Genomic DNA, 15,282 nt, shown 5'->3' with positions numbered 1-15,282 from the left:
GACACCACACAAGTGTTATGAAAATAAACAGTTATTTATTTAAAGATCACAACAGCCCTGTACTCTTTATGAGGACAGGGTACTAAGCACAAACCAAAACTCTTACAAAAATACTTAAGTTAGCACAGTATATACAAATGCCCGAGGGGCACGGAAAACCATATACTCTGAAAGTGGAATGCGAAATTCCTAGCAGGTAAGTACAGTACTAATAGCTTTTGGAATCGCTAGGACTTGACTAGGGAATCGTTAGATTATGTCTAGGAGGCCTAGGGGACTCGGGTGCAGTGTGTGCACTCTCACGCGAGATGCGGGACAAAAGTCTATGGTAGCTAGGAATTAGAAAGTTAGTGTTCTCGGGCGAACCCGACCTGGTAGGGAGAAAACGAAAGTAGATTCTGACCCTTGGATAGTGAGGCTATGCTGGGGCACCGAAATGCCGAAGTTACCTAGCCCAGGGGCTGCAGCTGCATAGGTCTGAAAAGACGTCGGGAATCCTCGTAGACGGACCAGGAGCCGGAAGAAAAGATGCTGGCCGGTGACCAGTGAAGAAAGTTCAGTCGGATCCAAGCCTGGATCTTGAAGATAGATGACACCTGAAAGCAGAGGGGACCAAGTTCGAGACTACTAGCCAGTAGTCAGTGGGCACCAGGAGGGCACCGGATGGTAGCCACCTCGACTAGGTGAGTGGGTGACGCTTGACTCGAAGATCTCACGGACCAGGAGGCGTTGTCGGCGACCAGGATGGAGGATCGAGCTGTCCCACGAAGATAGAAGCTGTCGGCGTCGCTGGACCCAGGATTGGGCAACAAAGCCTTGGCAAATTCAAGCCCACGCGGTGGACCTAAAATGGCGTCTGGAGTGGACCAGGAGGGTCCGGGGTGCCTCTCTTGAAGAAGGAAGCAAAGGCCAGCCTGGAGCAACCAGACCAGCAGTCGTGAAGTCGTTGGGCGTCGTTCAGAGGGCCACAAGCCAGCCGGCTAGTAGCCAAACAACGCGGTGCACAGCAAACAGCAGAAGGGCCCCACGCAGATCGTGGAGATGCAGGGGGGCTGATCTTGGGTGCTGGAGCTGCGCAGGGTCGGGGCTTCTCGGACCCCAAAGCACTCACCAGTGGAGGACACGGTGGGCTTGCAGTAAAGATGTCGTGCAGTCTTGGCGATCGTCGGTCCCTTGAGGTCTCGTCGCACTCACGGTTCTCAGCTGGGCTGTAGAGGTGAGTAGAGGTCAGAGGTGCCAGGGAAGCCGGGTCTCGTCGAGCTGGGTCGTCGGATTCGTGATGAAGGACTTGCAGCAGACCGCAGTGTTCTTTAGGATGGTGCCTGCGGATGCAGGGTGACTACTCCTTAGCCACAAGGGAGAATCTTGAAGAAGAAATCGTGAAGTCCTTTCGAAGAAAGTGGTATCTTGATTCCAAAGATGATCTAATTTTAACAGGGGGCCCGCTCCCATCTTTATACTAAAAAAGGGGGCTGACCCGGTGACTAGGTCCTGCCTATGGGTGGGACTAGGTGGGGGGTGGTTACACCCCTCAGCCATGCCGGACTTCCCCAGGCCAGGGGCTGGTGTGCCCCTGGAACTGGTTCAGACCGGCCTATGCGTAGTGAGCACCGGGGTGCCACTCAGCAGTCACCTTCCTGTAAAGCCCTGCCTACCCAGGATACACAAAACCATGTCTGGGACGGTGCTAGCACCGCCCCTGACAGGAAACCCTTTGTCCAGGCTCCCCTCGCTGGAAGGACTCCCAGCTGTAGGGGGTCAGACTCGTGTCTGTGGTGGCAGCATCCATTTTGTGGAGCTGAGGCTTCAGTTAACTTTAACCGGGGTTCACAGTTACATACATGTCGTGTCCCTCTAGAAGGGTGGAATGCTAACCCCGTCGCCAGAATTGGCGAGGGGTTAGTATTCCAATTCGTATGACACCTTACTCGACATGTTTTGATAAAGCAATACCAAAGATAGCATTTAACCGCGAGGATTATAATGCACTTAAGAGTATATGGTATGCGATATCATGGAGCAGCTATTAGGACTTGATTCCGCAAGCTGCAGACAGGCTCAGCTCATGCCAGAGCACCATCTCACACGATTCCAAGCACTCTGCCTTCAGGATTGTCAAGGCCTGCCATAGGAGTGACTGATAGGAATCTGTGTGTCCATGTTAGGGTTAGGTATAGGTATACTACACCTACAGCAAAGGGTGATTACACGACTTTGCCCCAGCTGTCATGCAGCCAGTTGTGTCAAATTTAGGAGGCCAGCCAGGGGTGGCACAATACATGCTGCAGCCCCTGGCAGCCCTGGGTACACCTATGCCCTGAGTTACAGGGTCTGATAGGGTGGCCCAGTACCAATTGGAAATGTACCTAGGGTACATGGAATCCATTTTAAAGAGAGAGCAGTAGGCCTGGGGTCCTGATTGGCAGGGTCCCAGGTCGACTATGTCCAAAACCAGCTAAAACACAGGGCAAAAAGTTGGGGGCAACCATAGTCAGGATGTACCTTCCTACAGGGGTCTTCTAAAGGACAAAGGACGTCCCGTTTGGGGTTGTGATTAACGCACCTTGCCCTCCCTCTACAGAGGCTGGGACCAACTGATAGGGTTTAACTCCTTACTTTGTTGTTGAAGTGCTACCTTGACTGCCACAAAATTACTGCCCATGCATGCCACCTTGCAGATACATTTCACAATAGGGGGAGGGGGTTTGGGGAAAAGATCTTATAGGGGATGTGTCTATGAAGGGACAAAATCATAAGCCAATTGCGTTTACGAGGCATGAGGGCACAAAGTCATGAAGAGGGGTCGGGGGCTTTGGGCTTTGGGCTGAGATCTGACCCCCAACATCCCTCCCCCCAAAACAAAAGCTTCTGAAGCTACCACTAATGCCCTGGGGAGTATGTAAAAAAAAAAACAATTGCCATGAAACGCAGCAGCGCTCACCCTCCAGACATGAGCTGGAAACCCACATCCCACACCTGCAGTGTGAGAGACAGCAGTGTGTATGAGAGACCACATTGTGTATGATAGACAGCATTGTGTGTAGGAAAGACAGCAGTGTGTGAGAAACAGCAGTGTGTGTGAGAGAGACAGCAGTGTGAGACAGCAGTATGTGTTCTAGAGAGAGCATGGTGTGCGAGACCTTTTATTTATGTTTTGATTTTTGAAACATGAATAAAACGCATTGTTATTTGCAATGCCAATAGCTCAAACTCGCGTAAATACGAGACCTATTGCATTGCAAATGCAATGGGTCTTGCATTTGCGAGAGATTAAGCTAATAGCATTGTAAATGACAATGCCATTTATGTATCTGTTTTCAAAACCAACACATAAATAAAACGTCCTTGACAATGCCAATTGCTATAACTTTAGGGAAGGCGAGACCTATTGCATTGTAAATGCTTGTTTCCTTTAAGCTCGCCTTATAGCTGTACCATTAAGTCTCCATCCTTTTTAAAAGTTTACCTTCTCAACCTTTGTTCATCACCCAAGCATGCCAAAGGAATTAACGATCTGGTAATTGATGATTCCTTTGGCATTTTTTGCATACCAAAAACATGGCTAGCCCCCACATCAGCTCCCGACACTGCTGTCACATTTTTCTGAGTTATTAAATTATCCATTTTGATCATCCTAACCGCCCTGAAGGTGGTTTCAACAATTATTTTCCACAAGTCCTATATCTATACTCCACCCCCCCCCTCCCATTGGGTGTTTTGTTTCAATAGGATTCCTAATTTGCTCGATTTACCCTAGAGCTCCAGTCTTCTATACCATGGCAATTTTCTTTCATCTGCCTGGAATTCTTTCTGAGTTTTGTTATGATTTGGGAGATTATTTGTCTCCATATGTGCTAACTGCCTCTAAATTTATATTCTTAGTGGTAGGTTTCTATCTCTGGTGCGAAAGCACAACTTACCCTTCACTTTCCCCTCGTACACAGTTGGAAGGCCATGGGTTTAATCTTCAGTTTGTTTGCCTACTCATTCTGCTGGTCATCTGCTAGACCCTGTTTTCTTTTCTTTAGCTAAAGTCCTGGTGCTTCCTCCCCTGCAGCTGGGATGGACAGACCACCATTTAATAACTGCCAATCTTATGATTCCCATTCAGTCCCTTGGAGCTATAAATTGCGAAAGTGGTTGTCCAATATCATTACTTTGAAACTCTTCTTAATTAGAACAATCACTCCTTCACTGACCTAATGGATTAGAAGGCTAATAATTTCAACTCTTGGATTATCGACCACAGTTGATTCAATCCTTTCTGTTAAATTTAGGCTGCTGCACACATAAACAGCCTTCCGTTCCATGTTACACAAACAATCTTACCTTGAGCAAGCATTCTTGTGAAGTGCTTGAGAGAGCCTGGAGACAGAATTATTTTCCTGCTTATACAATTACTTATCTATCTGCCTTCAGAAGTTACAAAACAGTGATTCCACACAGCTGCTCCACCGATACTGTGTCAAAATGTCATTAACCAATTCTAGGAAAACTATTTTTTGGACCATGCATACTCTTCTCTCCCCCTGCAAAGATCATTCCACACCTCCTTCCTATAAATTTTGTGAGCTGCTCTCTGGTTATTTTCCCACAACAAAATACGCAACTTCACCCTCTTTGTCTACCTCGAGGGGAAACTGCCGCTTTACTCTTTAAGTCCAATTACTTGTTGCTTAGTCTAAAAAGTTCTGAACGCACAAACAGGCAACCGTGCTAATAGACTTGCATATGTAACCGTATTAATTCAGTTGTGGGTAATTAGACCTATAAGGTCATGTTATAAACTGAGGAAAATACCAAATATGTGGAGGAAGCACAACATAAGTGTTCCTGTTGTATATTAGGCCATTCTGACTGTCGTGCACCATGAAGCAATCATTCTTACCATGATTCCAAATTGTTAACCAGGACAAAGGCTTGTCCTTGTTCCATAACTTTATTGAAAAATCACTAGATCAGTCCAGCCAACAAGTTCATTCTTTCATCAGAACTTCATCAGGGCAATTCATATTATTCTCATGCTGCGGAACATCTCCAAACATACGTGTAGCAAGATTATGGTGGGTTCATTATTTTTCTTGTAACTTTCACTAAAGCAGTAGAAAGTCTCGAAGTCTAATCTGCTTTAAAGGGGTGTGCCGTCTGTTGAAAACCTTAATGTTTGGGACTCTTGTTTGTCCTTGTACTGGTGGAGCTGGGTTACAAGTACTACAGGTGATAGTAATTTGTTGAATAGGTTCCTCTTATTGGATGGGGAAATCTTTGTCGTATGGTAGAAGTACAAGTAGGATCCCCAAATGTAGTTAAGATTTGCAATGGACGGCACACTGCTTTAAGGTGGTTTCGACTTTGATTCATTATGCTTGAGTGAAAGATAAAAAAGAACAATGGGAACTCTTATGGTATACTTCGGTCACATATTTGGTATTTGCTCCGGAATCAATCTTCACCCTTCTGATAATCAATATAAAATCTGGCTATCCTCATAACTCTTGTTTACCTCCCTCTGTGTTTTTTACCGCAACAAATAAGACTCTCCCAGCTATTTCAGACATATAAAAACTCTTATGTTCTTACTGCTTCTATTTCAGTGATCTGAATGTCTGACATGGTCATCCCCCTCTTGAAAATCCTACAGCTAATTCCATGTACACGGATTTTTAACCTGTCTTTATCTGTTTTGTTGTTTGCAATAGAAATGTCATAACTTCCATAAAAACACATTTTTAACACGGTCAATACAGAACATTAATACATGTTGGGTATTATACCGCACTTGGTGTCACAGGATAACTTGGCCCATAGTTGATTAATTCCAATACAATGTTATTATTTACATTTTACCGCAGTCACTCAGTCTATACAACGTGTTCAAATACTACTCGGTATCCCCAGTCATCTCAATATCTGGTTTAAACCTTACTTTCTAACATCTAAACTTTCAACACATTGACAGATGTGGCATATCCATTAGGATTATCTTATCAAGCCATAGCATATGTTGAAGAATTAAGGGTCAACCATGATATGCAATATATTATTTATTTTGGTGCTTCCTGCCTAGCTTTCTCTGATCTGTAGTTAAATGTGTTTAGTACTTTTCTGAATATTTTTATTCAATGTAGGTGCAGAGATAGCTAGTCGAATAGCCTTTAAAATCTCCATGGATCATTCGTTAGTCTACTTTTGACATTTATAAATAATCCTCTGGAGCATCATCTTATTTCACAGTGCTATTTTTCCTATGAAAGATGTGGAACGTTCACCAGAAACCTAATGAAACTTTTAGGATCATGTACCATCGAGGTAAAGAAATGAACGAGCTTGTGTTAGTTTCACGTAAAATCCTATAGTATGCAATACGTTTCTCAAACTTGTCAGGGCTTGGAAATAAAGTAAAACATTTTTTTCTATCGTGTTTAAGATTAGATTGAGTCATGTAAACCAGGTGTTGTCAGGTGTCAAAAGTGGAACAAGCTTTTTTTTATAATTAATGAAATCTGTAATTAAATTAACATTATTGAATGTGTTTAGATCGAAATACTACATAGTTATTTGCAAGTTCAGTTGAGTTAGCAAGTGCCCTAAAACTGTGTAATTTTTGCACACGGAGCATAGGAAGTGGTAATAAGAGAAGCGCTTGGTCACTAGGTTTAGCTCAGTCACCATGATGGTGTTCCCTGTTTATCCATAGCTTGTTATGTATATACATCTTGGAACAAAACACTGGAAGGAAACTTTTAAGTAAACCAATATGAGTTAGTTGGGTGACCAAAACAACCTCACGAGGAAACTTTGGTTAGTGGATTACAATGACGTGCGCATGTTTTAGAGTCCGAGGCATACTATTTTCCATAAAACAAAGCAGTGTTGTTCAGTTATATCATGTGAGTCATCCTTTTCATGCTGTTATCTCGAACTCTGCATTTCATTGCCTGACCTACATGTTTCCCTTTATTACTCTGGACTCCATTTATAGTCTGAAAGCGACCACTGCCGATTTGGGCTCAGACGTGATACTTTAGTGTACTCCACACAATGGCTCTGAACGTTTTATTCTATTTGTGCATAGTAACAAAGTTCCAAACCTCGTAATTGGTGAGTTCTGTATTCATCTTAATGTTGCATTGTCTTGTTGCTTCGTAGGCCATTACAAAGGGTCGTCTGAAAGAAATCCCCCAGTCAGTCCGCAGTCTTCAGTTGACAGCGAGTTAAGCACGTCTGAGATAGATGAAGATTCAGTTGGGTCAGGGTACAAGCTAAATGACGTCACAGATGTACAGATTCTAGCTCGGATGCAAGAAGAAAGTAAGTATCACACCACAACTATTGGCTTCATATTTTAACCATCATCTTGATGCTCTATTGGTGAGAGCATTTTTTCTTTGTGTTCTAATTTGTGAAACCTAATTGTGTATGTGCTCCGAGTACCCGCCCTCATCATGGCCTGTACATTGAATGAAGTCTGGAGGCCCTTGCCGGCGATTTGCCGATTTTCAAGGTAACAATAATTATTCTGGTATGTAATAATCACCAAGACACTTTAACGTCAGAAGCCAGCCACTTACTTAATTTGTAAAATATTAAGTGCAGGTGCTCACATTTTTTTGAAGGCCACACCCACTCCCTGAATCCGCCCACTTCCCCCAGTGGCTCCACCCACACCCATACGCCTCAACACATCAGAACCACCTCCTCACTTCTTGAGTTCTGCAAGAAGCTGAAGCCCTGGCTCTTCACATAAGCACCTCGGGAGCCTCACACATAAACACCTGCCCAAGCGCCTGGATACCCTCTAGAGTAATTAGTGCACTATACAAATGAGTATAACATAGCATAATATTACATATAGGAAGCCTATGACAACAACATAAAAATGTACTCAAATTATAGAATGTGTGTAAATCTCAAAATGCATCTTTAGGAAAGATCATTTGAGGACTTGAAGCAGTTTTGCAAACAAAAGAGAATGTGCTTGCACTGTGCTCTTCAAAGGAAAGGAAGGAATGAAAGAAGGAATACATTAAAGGCAGCAACAAATGCAGGCACAAAGGGGAGTACTTGAGTGAGAAAACAAGCAATGGATGAAAGAAGGAGAAAATAAGAAAAAAGTGAAAGGAAGAAATTAAGGATTAATGTGAGAAAAGAGAATGGATGTGTAATGGATGAATAGAAAGGAAAGGAGGAAGAACAGCAGAAGGAAGGGCTGAGGATAAGAATGGAAGAAATTAAAGAAGGGGTGAAGGAAGGAGCAAGAATAAAAGAGAGTAATGAATAAATGGAAGAAAAAATGCACCGAGGAAGGACGGGGAATGAATGAGGGTGTATGGAAGCAAGAATGGAAAGAAGAAAGGTATAGCTGGAGGTGCAGAGGAAGAGAAAAAGGAATAAGATGGGACAAAGGAAAGAAAGGAGGTCAAGGGAATGGATGCAAATATGAAAAGTACTAGATGAAGCATTGACAGAGGGTAAAATGACAGTGTAATATTGCAAAGAAATTGAAAAACAAAAGTTTAAAATTTCTGTGTTTTTAACTCGGCATGTATGTTTGTAAAGCACATATTCACCAGAGGGGACCTTGACACCGAATTAAAAATGTTGTTATCCATCTCAATAGCACTCGTTTTATCGACCCCAGAAAGATGAAAGACTGAGTTGCCACACCAAGATTGAAATGTATGACCCTGGAAACATTCAATGAAACTGATGTATGGCCTGATAGATAAGAAGACAGGCTAAAACATACACCGAGAGACCACTGGACATACGGAGAGCTAAAATAGCCCCTTAAGGATTTATACTTTGGAATTTATTATTCTAAAGCAAACAATGAAAGAATGACAGGCCAGCCAACTTGGTGAAGAGTGTGGAGGAATTCAGTTACAGACGTCTTGGCTTCAAAACTTTAAAACGTCGTCCTTATTCTGGCAGCCTCTGTTCTCCTTCATTAAGTGAAATGCATTCATTTAGTGTTGCTTGCTGAATCTCTAAAAAGCCTATTCTTTCTGGCATGCCACGCTAAAAAGTATAAAGAGAGGATCTCGTATGCAATTGCTGAGTGATGCCATACATTTTTTCGTCTTTATTTGTTATGGCTGATCAGATATTTCAAAAGTACACTTTAAACATATGTACATCACAAAGGTAAAGAGCTCATCAGAGAACATTTGGCTTTTCACTGATTCATTGTCCCCGCTTAGCTCTGGCACTTATTGTGTCATAACATGCATTGCATTGTGTTATGTCAGGGCTTGCTGATTGTGACACAGTACTGTTAATGGGCACGTGATCCATGAGGCTGATTTTGAATGGAGACCCACAAGGCACTTGTGCAGACTCCAGGAATCAGATGATGATACCAATGATTAACTCATATCAGCCTCGCCTCCACAGGCGGCGTAATTTTAATTGCATTGCTGTAATTGTACGCAAGTGTACACAAATTACTTTGCAACATGTTTCCCAATGCGTACACAAAATATGGCATTTGTCTTTGTGCTAATCACGGTCGTTTATATTCCTACCATAAATAAGCCCTAGCACGTTTGTTAGCAAAAAAGTTTCAATGTGTCACCTTGGATAAAACTGAAAAGGTGTATAATTTTAACATGGACCCCGTGTTACAAAGAAGACAGGTCATCACATGTCTAAGTTCTTAGGGCATATCCATTTTCTGGTACTAAGATTGCTTGTCTGAAATCTCTCACCTCCAACTGCACTGACCTTTTACCCAGCGCTCTCTTGCACACAGTAGGTTTAGGGGACTCACAACGGTTTCCTCTGGCGTTTGCTCTGCTTTCTCTGTGTCCTCACGTCAAACTGAACTGCTCCTTCTGTATTCCAAACGATTCCTTCGGCCCGGGACTTGGATGGGGACACCCAATTAGCTCTCACGCTGCCAGGAGTCCCCCAGAAGTTGATTTGCGCAGTGGCCTGCCTGTTCCATTCGCGCGAGGCCCGTCTGTTCCATTTGTGCTTACGTCTTCTTGTCCCTGTAAAGCATTGAAGCTTCCTCCTACCACAGCCCCGCTCACCGCTTCACTGCGTTCTCTGCAGCTGACCGACACCGATCAAGGCTCAAGCAACGAAGGAAACTCTACCATTAATAAGTCAGCACCTGCAACACTCTTCTTGAGCATACCCATGGCTCTCAATTCTATAGACTGAGAAATAAGGGCCGGTGCTTAGCACCGGAAAGCACCGGCACAAATCAAGCACTTCATAGGAACTTCAGGGAGGTGACTCCTTTACCTTAGTTTTACTCTCATTGAGTTTGGAGGCGACTGAATGAGGTTCTCAGCACTGCTAGTGGCATAGTAAAGCTGTTCTATCGAATCGATTGCATCAATATGGATTTCAATATGAGAATATGGTTCTGTGATATCACTTAAGGAGGAACGATTATACTTTAGAAACATAGCTCTCTGGAAGAGCTTTATGCTCTCACAAGCTTTTATTGCACATCACGCCAATGGAGCGCTTTTATGCAATCAGTTAAAGTTCACATAAGTCCATTCTCAAGATGCAGCTCATTTATAGCATACTACATTATGTAGTTAGGGTAGTCCTCAATCAAACTGAGTGAAGCATACTTCTCTGCTGACATAATAAAGCGCAACCACTGCTGTCAGTTAAACATTTTTATAAAGTAGGAGGTCCCGTGCTGTGGAATATCACAATGCACAAGCCATAGAAGAGAAATGAGTTCTGTCAGGAAACCCAAATGTATATATGCAGATATTTATTAAATCATAAAAGTTGTTTCCCCCTTTTATTTTTACTGTGCGTGTTTTATGATTTTAATAAATATTTGCATATATACATTTTGAACTCCTGACATGGACCTTCTTTCTCATCTATGGCCTATGCTTAGTGAGATTCCACAGTAAGGGACCTCCTGTTCTTTTATAAATACTTGTGCCCATGGTCCCTTATATACCTGTGGAATCCATTATCTATGAAAGCTCATAATTTTAAAAGTTAACAAACAGTTCATTCTTAACAAACACCACCTGCATGCATGAAAATAAAAATGACTACACTGTCTCATATTTTTAAAAATGCATCTTAAATATTTCATACCTTTTTCACTCCTATTTCAGTTGTATCTGCCGCTTCTTGTATGACAAAGCGTGGCGCTAATCTAGTACCCTGATTTTGTTCACCTTAATCCAACTTGATTCGAATGGAAAGGCAGTGAGTCCATTTTGTATCCTGTGCAGTAGGCCCTCTAGATATTGCCTTTGCTTGATTTGAGTACCTCTGCTTCCCCCGAGAAGGTGAGTTCAATGGCATGTGTGGCTGTGGATGCGCATGCTCTGCATACTCCTGCCATCTAGTGTTGGCTCCAGAGTTGTGGAAGTTGTTTTTCTTCGAAGCAGTCTTTGGAGTCACAAGACCGAGTGACTCCTCTTCTTGGTGATATTGTGAATGGGCATCAACTCCTTTGTTAGATTGTTTTCTCTCTCTGCCATTGGGTTAGGACGTGTGTCTCTGCTCTGCATTTCAACTCTGTTCGGTACGATTCTTCGGTTTCTTTACTGTCTGCGATGATATTGTTTTCAATCGCACCTTTCCACTTCTGCCCTTCACTTGAATTTAATTGATTTGGACTTCAACCAACCGATCTTCGAGGTGCTTCCCGTTTCAGGCCTACCTCTCCGCGTGTGACTGCCTCCATCGAAGATGCTTTTCTAATGGAACGTGCACCGTTCAGATTTTGTGCGCTTTGCCATGCAAAATACCCACACACCAATCAACACCTCGTGTGCAACCTGTGCCTTTTGCCCAACCATAAGGAAGCAGACTATGATGCGTGTACGTCGTTTCGCTCCAAGATAACCCTTTGGGGTCAAAGGGCCTGTCAGTTGGAAATGTTTCAAAGGAGTGTGGATGAAACTCCTGACTTTTTTGATGAAGAACATGCACAGGAAGAACCAGCTGCCGAAGAAGAGGAAGCTTACTCTGTTGATGAAGGCTCCGACGTAGAGCTGGATATGGAGTTGCACCAACTCCCATCCAGCCAACTCCCAAGTACTGTGACCCCAGCCCCTCTTCCTCCAACCAAATTGGCCACAAACTATTCCCCACCCCTTCCACTATCAGAGGTTGCCGGACCCCACCACTGCCTTCAGGCCATGATCATGAAACTGTTTCGGACATCCCACCTTTGGGCCTGGCACCGAAAATTGATTCTACGGTTAAGCCTTCAGCATCGACCGCTACAGACCAAGGACATACTTCGGGATCGACCAGACCTTTGGTACCGACCCCATCTACCGCTGTGCCAAGCAAACAACACAGTTCCAAGTCAAAATCATTAGTACCAAAATCTTCGGAGCGAAAAGACTCCAGACCTTCATCAGCTTCCATCTCTCCTGTCGAACCTATTCTGGAAAAGATGGACATTTGTCAGGCAAAGATTCCAATTCAAGAAGGAACTGTTTGGACTCTTGCCTCTCTGCCACCAAAGCGGAAATTAACATTTGAGGAGGCACTAGACATTCCTCTGCCTCCCAAAAAGAAGACTAAGGATAAAGCCACCAGTCTCAATAACCATCCTCCTCCTGCACCGCCTCCTCCATCCCCACCTCCATCTCCCCTCTCCTCCACCACAATCTCCAACACATGACCCACTTGTTGCTTCGCCTTATGGGTCACCACATTCAGACTATGGGGCTTTAGGAGGGCCATTAGGGGATCCTGACACTTGGGATATCTATGACACTAAGCCCACTACTCCCAATGATCCAGATTTATATTCAGTTCGCCCCTCCCCACCTGGAGGTGATGCTTCCTTCCATCAGGTTACCACTGGGGCGGCAACTTTTTATATGGTTGAGCTGCATTGAAAATCCCTACAGCAGGATTTTCTATTTGACACGGTTTCTTCCACTCACAAGGACACCTAGTATTTGCCCACTCTTCCTGGCACGATGAGACATGCCGAGGACATTTTTTAAGAACCAGTCCGTTCCTGGTTCAACACCCCAATGGTGGACAAAAAAACAAAGCGGCTCCCACCAACCCAATTTTATCTTGAGTCTGGTGCCACCGGACTCCATTGTTGCAAATACTGCTCATAAATGGGCAAACAAACGGGCTATGGGGGGCATTCCACCTTCTGATAAGAAAAGCAAGTGCATAGATGCGGCTGGCAAAAGTCACAGCGCAAACATCCAATCATTGGCGTATTGGCAATTCACAAGCCCTTCTAGCCTGCTATGATAGAGCCCATTGGGATGAAATGGAAGAACTTTTGCAGTGCCCCCCAAGGAATACCGCAAAAAAAGCCAACAAATTGTCACAGAAGGGCAGGCAATTGCCAATAGTTCCATCCGCTGTGCCCTAGAAGCAGCAGATACAATGGCTCTGGGTATTAATACCAGTGTGCTTCTTTAGAAGATACAGATGGCTTGGATGGTCTGGATTCAAGCCAGAGGTCCAGCAGGCAGACTTAAATATGCCTTTTGCTAAAGAACACCTTTTTGGCTACAGGTAGATACTACCCTTAATAAAATGAAAAAGGACACCAATGCAGCTAAGGGTATGATCTGATCCTAGAAGTTCCCATTGTCGCTTAGGCTGCAGGGGTGCATATAAATCCACCTCAACAGAGCATCTACTTCCCAACAAAAAACAACCCATTCCATTTACTGTAAGAGTTATTTCAGAGGTTCCTTTAGAGGAGGGAACTACAAGGGAAGGGTCAAGGGTGCCTCCACACATGGAGCAACAACCACTGCAAAGCAGTGAATATCCAACTCCCTCTCTCCCGACCACGCAACACCTGTTGTGGGCAGGCTACCGTTATTGTCTGTAGGAGAGTGGGGTCTGCAATCCTATGGTCACCCCCGATTTTTGCTTTTTGCTTCACTGGTTTACGACTTTCTCTGGCTGTGGGCCTGCTAATCAGACCCACAGCCTAGCTGTCTCTCTCTAAATTGACAACCATGTACCTTAGGTGCATATCTAATTGATACTGGGTCACCTTATCAGTCCCTGTACAGTGTACCTTAGGTACCCAGGGCATAGGTGCACTCAGGGCCTACCAGGGGCTGCAGCATGTATTATACCACCCCTGGCTGGCCATCCAAATTTGACACAACTGGCTGATCAATAGGCTGGGGCAAGGTGGTGTAATCACCCTTTGCTATAGATATAGTATCCCTATATCTAACCCTAAAATGGACACATATTCTCCTATCAGTCACTCCTATGGCAGGCCTTATCAATCCTGAAGGCAGAGAGCTTGGAATTATGTGAGATGGTGCTCTAGTATGAGCTGAGCCTGTCTGCAGCTTTCGGAACCAAGTCCTTTAGCTGTTTCAATGATAACGCTATACGATATACTCTTAAGTGCATTATAATCCTCGCGGTTATTGCTAACTTTGGTATAGCATTATCAAAACATGTTGAGTAAGGTGTCATACGAATTGGAATACTACCCCCTCGCCAGTTCTGGAGACGGGGGTAGTATTCCACCCTTCTAGAGGGACACGACATGTACCTAACTGTGAACCCCGGTTAAAGTTAACCCGAGCCTCAGCATCACAAAATGCTGCCACCACAGACACAAGTCTGACCTCCTGCTGCTGGGAGTCCTTCCAGCGAGGCAGGCTTGGACAAAGGGTTTCCTGCCTTGGGAGGTGCTAGCACCACCCCAGACAGGATTTTGTGTATTGGGTAGGACAGGGCTGAAAGGAATGAGACCTGCCTGGGGCACACAAGGTGTCCCTGTGCATACACCGGTCTAAACCAGTTCATGGGGCTCTCCAGCCCCAGCTCTGGTGCAAGACCAGACAAAGGATAGGGGGTGTAACCCCCCCCCCCTTCCTGGTCCCACCCAGAGGAGGGACCTAGTCGTAGTACAGCCCCCTTTAGCAGGATAAAGGTGGGAGCTGGTCCCATTCCAAGTTAGATTAATCCTGAACTGAAACTCTACAAGAAACTCTGGACTTCGACTTTCTGAACAGAAGACTGAAGAAATCTCCCTTGTGGGCAAGGAGTGTCCACCCTGCACAAAGCAGGCACCATCAGCGTCCAGCGGCTTCCCTTTGTCGTCTTCCCTCGAGGATCCAGACTTCAGAGCCCGACGAGACCCGGATTCCCAGACCTCTCCGACCTCTACCTACATCTGCAGCACAGCTGAGATCCGTGGGTGCGACGAGTCACGTGGGACCGGCCATCTTGGAAGAAGCAGCACTTCGCTCCAGCACGACTTCTGAGGTAACCTCGACCAAGTGCTTTGGGGACTGAGAAGCCCCGTCCCCTAGCAGC

General features: G+C 44.6%; 1 protein-coding gene across 1 annotated transcript in view; it reads left to right on the top strand.

Moving 5' to 3' along the window:
* The window catches only part of SLAIN2 (SLAIN family member 2), a 443,253-nt gene that overhangs the window by 250,779 nt on the left and 177,192 nt on the right, over positions 1 to 15,282 (top strand). Inside the window, exon 4 of the mRNA XM_086962676.1 lies at positions 7,150 to 7,311. Within this exon, the coding sequence (XP_086818802.1) occupies positions 7,150 to 7,311 (162 nt within the window). The remainder of the gene's footprint in view (positions 1 to 7,149; positions 7,312 to 15,282) is intronic.

The sequence above is a fragment of the Lissotriton vulgaris genome, chromosome 3_1, assembly GCF_964263255.1.
Source record: "Lissotriton vulgaris chromosome 3_1, aLisVul1.2, whole genome shotgun sequence".
NCBI lineage: Eukaryota > Metazoa > Chordata > Amphibia > Caudata > Salamandridae > Lissotriton > Lissotriton vulgaris.
This window is presented reverse-complemented; position numbering and strand designations above follow the sequence as displayed.